General features: G+C 46.0%; 1 protein-coding gene across 1 annotated transcript in view; it reads right to left on the bottom strand.

The window, feature by feature from the left end:
- The window catches only part of LOC108571353 (replication initiator 1-like), a 20,973-nt gene extending 9,632 nt beyond the window's left edge, over nt 1-11,341 (bottom strand). Inside the window, exons 1-4 of the mRNA XM_017933370.1 lie at nt 11,137-11,341; nt 8,004-8,102; nt 3,427-4,079; nt 2,827-3,103 (exon numbers count right to left, since the gene is read on the bottom strand). Of these exons, the coding sequence (XP_017788859.1) occupies nt 2,827-3,103; nt 3,427-4,079; nt 8,004-8,102; nt 11,137-11,341 (1,234 nt within the window). The remainder of the gene's footprint in view (nt 1-2,826; nt 3,104-3,426; nt 4,080-8,003; nt 8,103-11,136) is intronic.
- Nucleotides 11,342-12,852: the final 1,511 nt, after the last annotated feature.

The raw sequence follows: 12,852 nt of genomic DNA, 5'->3' as shown, positions 1-12,852 counted from the left end.
GATCTCAATTGTACAGTATACCGTTCGACGGAATTCTACCGTAGATCAACGAATCAGAATTCACTCATTTACCACCGAAACACGAAACCCAGCAGATGAGATAAAAATTCCTAAGGAAAACTAAAAAGAGGAAAAAAGAACTTGTGATTAAACGGCAATATTGATCGGCAAAAAAAATTCAGTTCGTCTACATGTTATCAGGCGATCTCGAACGACAGCGAAACTTTATCAACGAGCCTCTCAGTTCTCCCAAATCATCACGTTCCTCCGGCGCCCACTTGACGCGCGCGCGAACTTCAAAAGAGCAATATTTTGCCGGGCTCGTGGGCGCGTACGATCATCAGAAATAGATAAGTTCAATGTTTTCACATGGGAAACGGCCACGGTGTGCGGCCACACTTGTCGATCTGTCACCGTTCGTCCAGGACAGTCAACCGGCGTTGTCAACCCCTTACAGGGGGCCGCCACCCCCCAGGGTCGTGCACTTGACTGGTGGTAGGCCAGAACGCAGCCGAAAAGGCGCAGCCAACATCGAAGGTAACGCGAAGTAACGCGCCACGAACCCTCTGCCAGCTATTCCGGCTGCTGGCTCGCGCACGAACAATATTTGCAGAGCTCTTATTCCCGCACTTCCCAACCCCGTAAGCGCCGCTTCAACCATGCCCTTCCCCCCTTGCTCTGCCGTGTACGCGCTCCACCAAGCCCCCGTTACACTCTTGCCACCCCTCGTGTGCACCAGCAACCACCTACCTACCTACCTAATAATGATTTTACGTTACGCCATGCCGGTCCCCTGGGAATCCGACGGTGCCGCACCCTTATTGCACATGGCCCGTGCTCACGACGAAGGGAAATACAGTGGAAGAGGGGGGCAAGGGGGCTGCTGGAAAGAGAGGACTGATTATCATTAGCAGCAGAGTCCCAGAACACCCTCGGTTTACTGCTTGACGCACGTACGCACGCCACCTCGAGGTCAGCACCGTGAGGGATTTCGTTTGATGGGACGGAGGGGGGTGGGACACGGTCGATGATCGAGGATTTTAATTGAACGTTCGAAGGAAAATCTGGGAACCGATTGTACGGACGGTGATGTTCAAGTTGGTGAGATTTGCTCGACGATTGAAATCTCGAAGGATGGTTCAAGTGTTGATGAGGAATGCTAGTGGGTACGTTGAAGAGTTGCTGATTTTATGGAGTTTTTAAGTTGATTTAAGAGGCTCGTTCTTTTGTAGTGGGTTACGATAGATGGACGCTACCGGAGTATACGTTTAATATTTGTAGTTTGATAATTAGTGGACTGCGGATGTTATTGCAATTATACCAATCCAGACTATTCTGCCGTTCAGTCGAATGCGACTATGTATTCCAAACGGCTTAAGAAGATGAGAAAAAAAATTCGAAGAAAAGAGGCTATTGCGATGTCCAAGGGAAAATTGCCAACGCCGTCAGGTCTTTCGTCCAACTTGAATTTTTCATCCCCTTGAATAATGAATTAAATGTTCCGTGGCGACCCTCGAGGAGTTGGTGCGTGAAGGTGGACAACGTGGGCGCGTAGACAACGGACAGAGGTCCCATAGGTTGTTAGAAACCTACAGAGGAAGTGACCATCGCTTTGTATCCTCTTTCGCCGGGTCCTTCTTCGGTTGTTTCACCGAAACGAGGGTGAATGAGAGTGAGAGGCAGTCGGAGCGACAAGGAGGAGATGGAGGAGGAGGAGCATGGGGGAGGACAAGGTGATAATTTGATAAGACATTGGGAGGGTTACCATGGAGACGATACAAAACCCAGACCCCCGACTGGAACACTCCTTCGGATGTTCCTCTAGCCTGCTTCCACCCTTGGAAGAAGCTAGTGCTCCTTCAGGAGCGTCGCTCCATCAGCCGTGAGACACCTAAGTGTCAAGTGTCCCAACGCCATCGCCTACTCACCTAAGGGATGCTTCCCTTGCACGGGCTGGTCTTCAACCTTCGACGAAGATACGAGCTATCGAAGGCAAACACGGGAAAGAGGTGGGGAAAAAGGGGGATTTCCCTGATTCGACGTTAAGCGAATTCTGAAATTTCGCCTTGAGAAATTTTCAATTAAAATCTCAGACTACGAGGAGAGGAATGTAGAATCCTGAGAACTCGGGAATCTAGAATGCTAAGAAATTTAGAAATCTAAGAATGAAGAGAAGAAGCGTAATTGGAAAATTTCCTTTAGACAGAGGGGATCGAATTGAGAGTTTCTATCGACGATACTTCTACGGAGAGGAAGAATCTCTGTCCACGTTTCCCACGAACAATTTTCGTCATAGAAAAATTCCATTCGAAGATTGGGGGTCTACTATTCCAGTCCAGGTTGTGAGAGCAAAGAGGAAGATAGAACGATGGGCACCCCGAAAGACATTACGATTATTACCGAGTGAAGCTCGCAATGAGGGGCTCGCCACCCCTAAAATGCACTGGCCACATGTGCCTCGATCCGACTGGATCCTCTTGCTTACGACAAGACTCTGTCCAGACGGTTTACTGCATTATTTATCGTACGAAGTTGCTCTGCTAATTGATCCCTGGCATCCCTGTTGCGATCAGCCGAAACGAGGAATTTCTCGTTTACCATTATGTTCGTCAAAAGTAAATACGATTGTGAATCATTTCACATACGAACAGTTCTTTTAAATCCAAAGAAAGTCACGTCGAAGATTTTAATTAATTAATTCCGTAATTTGTTCTAATAGAAAATTGTAATCCCTTGTACAGAGACTCCGATATTAAACGTTGAAAGTGTCCTCAAATGAGATTTTTCATATTTTACAGCTGGATATTAATTCAAACAATCACTCACCAGTATGAATGTAGGTGTGCTTCTTCATGTCGCTCTTCTGATGGAATCTCTTCCCGCAGAACTGACAGGGATACGGTCTCGTGTCCGAGTGGATTAAAAGATGAGTACTTAAAGTGCTGGAACGTTTGAACGCCTTGCCGCACTGTTTGCACTCGAACACCTTCTCCGCGGAATGCACGGCCCTGTGTTGCGTAAGGCTGATTTCATGGCCGAACGTTTTATTGCACAGCTCGCAGGCGAACGGTCGCTTGCCATTGTGGGATCTCCTTGCGTGCACCTATAAAAACCACATTCACTCTGAAACTTTTTAAAATATTTCACTCAAAGGGGAACGGAGTTCTTTTAAAAACTGTACCAGACAAATGCACCCTGAAGACGTTGATTCACTGGACAAAGTTTTACGAATAATATCCAAATCTAATTTCAATTACACGTTACACGTAACGTCAATTTTTCCTTCTTGTCTTCTCACTGATCAGCGAGGCAAAGTTTCAAAATCTCTTTACATTCTTCTTCAAACTACCGATTCAACTATTCCTCATCTATCCTCGCCAAATTACCGCAATGTCCCTCAATCTTCTCTCGTTCGATTAAACTCACCTCGAGGCCGTGAGGAGTGCTGAACATCTTGTCGCACTTGACGCAGCTGTAGACGTCGCCCAGAGGATGATGATGAAGCCCGTGCGCGGTGTGGGTCGAGTGGAGACCAGGGTGACCCGGGTGAACGCCACGGAGCAACGGGTGCAAGTGTGGAGGTAACAAATGATGAGGAAGCAGCTGAGGATGCAGGTACGACAGAGGATGATGGGGATGAGGTGGTAGCAGACCACCTTGAAGATGCAGTGGTGGATAGAGTATGGAAGAGCCTGGCGGAGGTGGATGTGCACCGATGGACGTTGTATCTCTGTGAGGAGACGCGTTCTGCAGGTGAGCAGACGGTGGATCCGGCCTGAGAAGAGCAGAGACGCTGAAAGTGTCGCCGCATTTCTTCGGTGGATGCGAGATAGGTGACGTCGCGACGCTCGTTGGCGAAGGCGTCGACGATGATCTCGGAGGACTCGACGTTGCATCGCGATCGTCTTCGTCGCCGACTTCCTCGACGTCCACGTCCACTTCCTCTTCCTCTACGTCCACGTCAACGTCGCCGTCTCGACGATCCGACGGTGGAGAGTCTGGACAGGGAGAATGCGACGGAGAGGGACTCCTCGTTGCTGGAGAACCCACCAGACGACCGACTCCAAAGGACAATCGTTCTGAAACGAGAGAAATTACCTGGTCCTTTAGGTGTAACCTTGTATTTAGTAGTTAGAAGGTAGTTAACAAGTGACAGGGAAAAAGGGGTAAGTCACGTATGTGAAAGACGACGTAGGATCACGAGAAAATTCGGTTTCCACCGGCAGGGGAACCTGGGCGAATGAGATTTGAGTCACGTAGCGAGTCCTTTTTTTCTGACTGATACGAGGGGTAGAGGGTTAACGAGACTTCACAGAGAAAAATCGAAGCTTCCTGCGAGTAGTTTCTCTCGATTCGTCTTCCAACGTGAAATTTTATCACGCTGCTGGATTACAAGTACCAGCGAAAATAATCTTAAAGCGAGGAGACGGTAGAGAGAGATCAATCGTTGGACAGATAGACCGATACTCGTGATCACATTCAGATAATCTATCGCGTTGGACGAAACGTAAGGATTTAAATCAGAACAATAGTCGTGTAACGCGTCAACGATCGATCATTATACGACGATAATCAGGTATCGCAGAGCTTGTGTTTCATTGATGAATGTAATCACACGCGATCGAATCAGCGTGTCGATGTTTAATATCGCGTGTATCGTCTGGTATTTCTAATAATCGTGAACGATCTCTAAAGCTGTGATTTACGATGTTCGTCGGTCAAGAGAATCCGGCTGTTCTACGCGAGCTACGAAATTGGGGGGTTCCACGTTTTGCAGCACCCTTCGGACAGAGAGAAAGACGGGGAGGACAATATCAATTCAAGTGCGGTAGCATGCACGATGGTACACCCGGTATATTATATTTATAATCCGTGCGCGTGACACGCGGTCACGTGCCCGGCTATATGATGCACCGGTGTCGGTTAATCGCATTTAAAGCTCTCTCGGCTATCCCCGTTCTGGAAGGGCCGATTATTATCGTGTCTCCTGGTGGCTTTGCAATCGAATCAAAATACGTCAGGAGTCCCGCTAGAGTGGCCTAATGTAATGAGAAACGCCTGTCGCGGCAACGGAGAAAAAAAAAGGAACGGATCACACGATCATGCGGGAAAAGTTAAAATAGGGGATGATTCTTGTCGCCGGTTACTCGTGAAGATGTGGAAGATTACCCTTGAATATTTCATTGCAGATCAAAATCGGACAATAGTTCTACTCGTTGCAAGTGCAATTAAATTCATCCTTTTTGGTATCGATTTAATTCATTTTCAACTTATAATTTCTCTCTATTTCTTTCTATACCGTAAATAGATTTTAATTCTCTTCGACGCGAAAAATGCACGATAAGCCAGACTTGACAAACAAGAAAATTAAAGTTGCTCCATGATGATAAAAGTGCAATTAAGAGTACCGCGAAATCAATCTAACTACAAAGTAACAGAACGCATTAAAATCTCCCGCAAAACCTAAGGGTACATATCTCAACGGGATACATTGATGGAGGAGAAAGAGAAAAGAAAAGAAAGAGCGGGAGACTGGAAAGAGAGAAGAGGCGAGAGTGGCAATAATCGCGAAAGCAAAAGGTAGAACACGAGTCTGTGGCAAAAGGGAGAAGAAAAAGGTAGAGGAAGTCCGGACAGATGTGACATGAAACAAGATAGGAAGAACTGCTTACGCAAATGCCACGTCTGGCCCTGCTGGAATGCGGTAAAAACCGACGGTGCAAACCGGCGAGAAAAACCGTCACCATCGTGGCAACCGTCCGGCAGATGGGTTACTTTGGTCCGGGTTCGGCAGTGCTTGCATACGCTTGCACCACCGTACACGCGTATTTACGTGAACGTACATCTGGAAGCCGCAGCGGCAGAGCCTCATGGAGGATTCTCTTCACGTTTCCACCAGCAAGCGTTTCTCTATTTGAGACGAGCCTCGAAAAAAATTCCAGAAACGCGGTCCCACCCGGAAATTATTATTTTATGAGAACGACTCTGATCGAAATTTTATAACGCACGAAGGTTGGTATAGAAAAATGAGGAAACTAGGAGAGGTTACACTGCTGGAATTTTAATTCTCCACGTTCACCTGAGGAGAGACACAATACTCTAAATATTCCACCATGGAGTATGATTTTTTTTTCTTGCAGAATAGTATTCGAAATAATTTATCAAACTTACGTTTGAAAGAAAAAATTGAAAAATAGATATATTCTGGAAGTGAAAATTGTGTCACCAGCGGAATTGTTGTTTGAATTATTTCGCAAATTTTATTCGCAAGGAGTTCAATCCTTGTTAGACGCACGATTTGCCTCGAAGTTGCAAGACAATTTACAGAGACGCAACAATGGATCCGCAAGTAGCATCAAGAAGGAGGCTCGTGACAAGGGATGACAATGATGGCGATGCCGAAGATGCTTGTGGACGTGGATTAATAAAGGAAGGCCAAGCCGGGGGAACAATTAGATCGAGTTAACGGCCAACTTTAATCTTCTGTCGTCCGTCAGTCGTTTACTGCGTAGCGATCTGCCGCTATTAAAGCCGTTACACACTTCACCGTTTTCAAACCCCTCCCGTTCCCGCCTATCCACGAACATAGAAAGAATCTACGACTCGTGTGGTACATACATATACGCGAAGGCGGTATCAATGAGACGAACGAAGCGACAGGGAGATGTGGGTTTTCAAAAACGGATTTTTCATCCCGGTGTCACTAGCCATTTAAACCTAACTCTCAGCTGCCTTCTTCCAACCTAGATTTCTACAAAGATTCTACATCGTGTGAAACATAAAAAAGGAAAAATAAGAAAGAAACATGTGGACACATCGATTAAAATCTCTGACTGCAAGATGAAAGATGCAACGAACAGACGGTTCAGATTGGGCGAAATAAATCATCGATGTTGTTCGACCACCATCATAACGACACACGATTTTCAACAAGCCACTCTGATCTCCACGATCGATCAAACCTGTCTCGTACGATCGCCGTGTAATTTGTAATTAAACACAAATTTATCGATAAACGTCTGACTCTGCTTGTCTTATCTACTTTCGTCGAAACAATGGAATGACTAACAAGTTCCAAGTTCATAATTCCTTGTAATTTAAACAGTGGAGAAAATTTTCGTCGAAAATCTCCTCGAATCGATCGAAAGATCCGAGTGTTCAAGAACGTTGGAAGGAAGATCGGAAACTGTTTGGAGGAACATCCTGAAGACTGTGTCTCTAGGTGGACTATCAGAGAGTAATGAATGGCCACGTGCAGCAAGAAGGAGTCGGAAGAGAGGACAAGCTACATGCACGAGCGTTTAACATGACAAGATGTTACTAATTCAGGGTAGGTAGAACTGAGAGGCCGACCGTCGTACAAGTACAAAGGGGCCGACGGTCCGAATCCCTGTACTGCGCCTCTAATCTGCTCCAATTGGGACGGCAGGAGTTAGAAGGGCCGATGTCCCTCCGCGGTATGACGCGTGCTACCATTTATCCCAATCATCGGACGACCGGTCGTTCTTAACGATCGACAAATAAAAACTACTCGTCATCCGGGCTGAGGAGGAAGCCAAACGGGGCAACAGAGGCCGGCCATCTACACCTTCTTCAGAGGCGAACGTATTAAAACATCATTAGACAAGACGAATTTTTTCTCTCGTCATTTCTTCGTTTAATATCAACGTATCGCTTGCATCTCTTGTTTTCCCTTTCGAATTGGATTAAACCGCATTTCCGTTTGAATTATTTCATTCATGAAGTAGGTAATCGTTGTACGGTTTATTGTTGATTGCGACGCATGCGTTGCGAAATCAGGGAGCTATAAACTTCTTATCATTTTATCTCGGGACAGTGGTGATACCGTGCTAATTACCCTAAAATCGATCAGGTAGCTTTTACAACTTCTAATTCCTCGTGGATTAACGTTAGGTTACCGTGTAGACGTTTTAATTAGTCGCATGTCGGGTTATTCTTCTTAATTTTTACGTAGGAAATTATCGATGAAATTAGAGACGTACCTGAGTGACTTTTGGGCAGAGGTGGTAGATTCGTGATCTCGGTGGGATTTCCAAAAGGGGCCCAGAGTCTAGGGAACATTAGGCGAACGTTGCATCCTCCTGAAAGCAGAAGAATCGTCGTAAAATATAGCAGCTTCATAGAGACAGAGTTTTCTGAGTCAATGTTACGTGAAATCCTGAGTGAAAATATGAAGAAGGAGGAGGAAGAAGAAGAAGTGAGGGATCGAGCGTATATCTGAATCGGTTCATGCATCGTTATTCGCGTCGCCAGAGCAGCCGCTAACGGAGAACCGAGGTCTTCTGACAAATTTGGTATTCCCTGTTCGTACGAAAGATCAACCCCTCGACAAGAGCGTCTTTATTAGAAAGGAGGGAGACCCTTCTCTATTTATCAACCTTGCCCCGGCCATTACTCGCTCTCTTTTCTCCGTGGCTGCATTCCGATCCACGAACGTCCGCCATTCGTTTTCCCCGGCCTCTTTGATCGACAACTGGTAGCACCGTGGAATTCGAACTTTGCACCGAGGACTGCAATCACTCGCGTTATCGATTCAGAATAAAAAAAAAAAAAAAAAAAAAAAATTCGCCAATGTGTCTAAAGCGAAGCAAACCGTTTTTCTGCTTCCAATCAACGAACGGAAAAACAAACGGAGCTTGGAACGATAATTCTGCGAACTTCGCGACTGTTATCGAGATGAAAAATTCTGTCTCGTTGTTGCTAAGTTTCACGGTTAGTCACACGGAGGATCGGTACTGAAATCGATCATCGACACACAACCTATCAGGGACGTTCGAGGAAGAAGAAGAAAAATACGGAGAAGGAGAGAAAAGGGAAAAAAAGGAAAAAACAGCAAGAAAGAAGGAATGAAATCCGTAATCCGGGCAATATAGTACCGGTCGGGATAATCTGAGATAGCGGCGAGAGATTAGCGCGCCACGCCGCAAAGGCTATCTCATTCTCGCAGGATTATCAGAAATAAATCATATTTTCCTATAAAGCGAAGCAGACTACGCGTTCGAGATAAGATGACCAGGCGGTTAGGTGTACAACCAACATCGATACCGCATGTGTACACACGGTGCAGGTAATGCGTGTTCGTTGCCCGTGAGCATCGATATCGACGTTTGTTCGTTCGTGCGACGCTTATCCTGCATGTCTTTCGCGCTATCGTTTTCGCTCGTAAATCTATAAATGGGTAAATCCTACAGCGTGATTTTCGAAAGAAAATCTTAGAGGGGGGGGACAATTTACAGGGGCCACCTGCGTGGAAACATGTAGACACAGGATAACGAAGTGTGCGGGTTCTTGTTTGAATAAGGTGCAATCGATAGTCTAAGACGAATATCTGTTTGACGTCTAGTCCAGAGTGAACACTCTTCTACTGACCAGAAACGCGTAAAACGTATAAATAACAAAAGGAGTCTCCTTCGATTGTCTAAAGTACCCTGAGAACCGACATTTTCCAACGACTCACGCAGTGTCTTTTAATTAGAACCACTCTAAATTTCACGAAACGAAGTGCCCCAGCCTTCGTCATCGTGAATCATCCCTCAGAAGCCAAAACAAGACATCGCAACACCCTCAAGAATAGTCCCTCTCCTGCCTATCACCTGGCAATTATCTCATAAACCGTTTAGGTCGATTCCTACACGCTGTTGGGTTGATATTATTGCGTTAGCTATTAGCCTGATTAGCAGTATTAGTATAGGCACCGGTCTAATGCCACTTCATCCCCTCTCACCTGTTGAACGATCGTTCTTGTCTGCCCTTTACGCACCTGTACGCACCCACGCACGCACCTACACACACGGAGATCATTCCAACACGATACAGTTTCGATTGTGTTGGTCTACGTGCATTTCTCCACGCAGAACCAAACGGTGGTTCCTGGTGCAGAATGATCCGTGCACTGTGCGTGCACGCACACGACTGAAGTCACGCGGGGAGACAGCTCAGGTGTCGGGCGCGAATTCAAGGGCGTAAACGGCGCGGTGCAGGGATAATAGGCAGGTAATAGATAGCATGATGACAGGCGACAACGGGATGAATGTCAGGGGTGAGACGCGAATCCGCGTGAGGGATGCAGAAACGATCGGAGAGCGCGTTTCACGCGGTCGGGGGAAATGTTATCGCGTTATGTTCACGTTTCAACGTTTGATTTCGAAATCTGCAGGGTTGAAACCCTTTTTTTTTAGAGACTCTCTTTGGCGAGTAGATTTCGTTTGATTTGGAAGCACATCAGGCTAGAATTTTTTTGTCAAATTTCTTTCTTGACGTGAGAAGTAATTTTCTGTGATTTTATTTGATGCTGGAGTAAATTAGATCAAATCTTATTTTGCTTCATTTTTTTATTATTCAAGAGAGAATGTTCACGTTTCACGTTTGATTGGGAAATCTACAGAGTTGGAACCTTTTTTTAGAAATTTTCCTTATCGACGTGAGGAATGGTTTTAGCTTGATCGTAGTTCCATTTGATTCTGGATAGATTTTATTTAATTTTAGAGTACATCAAGCTGGAATCTTCTTAAAAACTTTCTTTCTTAAAATAAGGAGTAAGTAATTTCATTTGGTTCTGAAGTAAGCTAAAACTAATCCTACATTACCAATCAATTAGTAATTGTTCATTTCAAGATTATTCGACAAAATTCTCCTTATTCTCTGAAATTTTGTCGCAAAATGTACAACGTTCTAACCGTTTTCAAAGAATCTCGTTCTTTTAACGTACACTTTAATGTAAACATAATTCAATTTGACTGTGGGGTGAGCCGGAGCTAAACTCACGTCTAAAATCGATCGCTAATTGCACGCTTGTCGGTTGTTCATAGGGGATGACAGGCAACGGGTATGTTACAAAGCTAATGCGTCATTAGATAATATGAACGTCATTGAAATTCAAGTTTGATTGAGTGTAACGGTGACACAACTGCGATTTGAAACCGCATGATCATTCTAATTCAGTTTGATGTCAATTGCAATACACTTGCAGCAATCACGATTACGCTACTTCCTAACCAACTTACAAGCCTGAATATTACAAAAATGCAAATGGAAATCCCTCTGGTCGACGTACATCGCGAAAAGAAAGGGTTAAACTCGCCTGATAGAATTAAGATACTTCTACATAAATCTTACCTTCAGCCTCGACGGGAAGCTGCGGGCTCTCCTGGAGATTCTCGTTGTTGTTCGTCTCCGGCGACAAAGCCTGCTGATGCACCAAAGCCGAAGCGGTTTGTTTCGGTTTGACAACTCGAAAAGCGGACGCCTCCGCGACACCCCTGCGTGAAAAGTCCAGAGGACCCACCCCTACAGGCGAGTGTTGCTGCTGCACTTCCATCATCGTGCTCGAACAGTTCGATTCACTTAATCTTACAACAATCCTCCCTTCACTGTACACGACATCCGCTCCTCCCCGTTCAAGGAGCGTGTTACACCACCGCGGTGTCAGCAAACCATTCACCCTTATATATTTTTATATTATCTTCTTCCTAAGAACAACAATACACGTTGCTGACGTTGCTCGAATAATCCCTCTCACCGACACTTGTACTCTTCCTCTTCAACGATCTTCCCCGATAATCATCCCTTTCCATGAAGCTTACAGATATTCTCCACTCGTCCGTATACCACCCCCAAAAAATATATATACTCGTTCCAATACGGTCGGTAAACACGTTCGAGCAACTCTTGACCAGGCTTTTCCGGGTAAATATCGAAGACGATTATTCCTCCTGAAGGATGTTCGCTGGTGAACGATACACGTATCAAATGGAACGAGCTTCCGGATGTTGAGGACACTGATTTCCGTGCGGCCCATCGGCCGGACAGGTCAGGAACGGCGAGCACCGGCACCCGAGGATGTGAGAGACGTTATAGCGGGTGCCTCGACGCCGACTGCTGTTAACGGGTCTGATAGTGGAGGAACTCCCATGCGATGACGGACGAAAGTCGCGAGTTAGACTGAGAGAAAAAGGAGGGGGGAGAACGCACACGAGCCTGATCGTGAACAGCGGTCGGTGCTAGTGGGAGAGAGAGGCGACGAGACTTCGAGCAGGAACACCCACACAGATGTTGGATGCATGCCGGGATTTTCGATGGAGACTCCGCCTCCTAGGCACGCCTTCTTCGTCCCTACTCCACCCCCACGAAACCACTCACCATTGCCCTGATCACTCACACACACGCGACGCTTTGGATACCACGAGGCACACAAACGAAACCCGACGGATTCTCTCCCTCGGTGCTGATGCTACCGCACGCTACCAACACCGCACTAATACACCTTTACTTTTTCCTCGATGTGTTGGTATACGTAGCTGCGTGACCGATATGTTTATTCGTTTTCTAGATATTCGTGTGGGTGGTTACGTTCGCACGTGTGAGTTTCTAAAGGTGTACAGAGGCGAATGGACACGAGACACGGTGTGCAACGTTCTCTCACCTCCGGTTGCAGCATTATGTGGAACCACTCGGCCACCCTGATTCTACTCTTGACTCCACTGATTGATATTTGTGCGCGCCGCTCCTACACGCCCGGAAGTAAATGCACCAGACGCTCCATTTCCTCCTAGCTTTCCTACGTGTCCGCGTATTTGTATTTACCGGATTCTGGAGGGAACGAGAGTCCGCGATTGGGGAAGAGGAAATTTGTTTTCGGGGATGTTTTCAAGGGGTGAACATCGACAATTGGAGCAGATTGTCCGTTCTCGTTTTAGTCACGGATATTTTCCAATATTCCGTTGTTCCGCGGATAATACGGGAAATTTTGCTCGAAAGGTTTTCCCAACTATCTCACGACTGAATTGGTGTTTTAATGGATAGTAAATTGAAATCGATCTTTGCGGAAGTGTT

The sequence above is a fragment of the Habropoda laboriosa genome, unplaced genomic scaffold (assembly GCF_001263275.1).
Source record: "Habropoda laboriosa isolate 0110345459 unplaced genomic scaffold, ASM126327v1 scaffold57, whole genome shotgun sequence".
Taxonomy (NCBI): domain Eukaryota; kingdom Metazoa; phylum Arthropoda; class Insecta; order Hymenoptera; family Apidae; genus Habropoda; species Habropoda laboriosa.
Note: the sequence above shows the minus strand (reverse complement) of the source record. Positions and strands in the feature narration are given on the sequence as shown.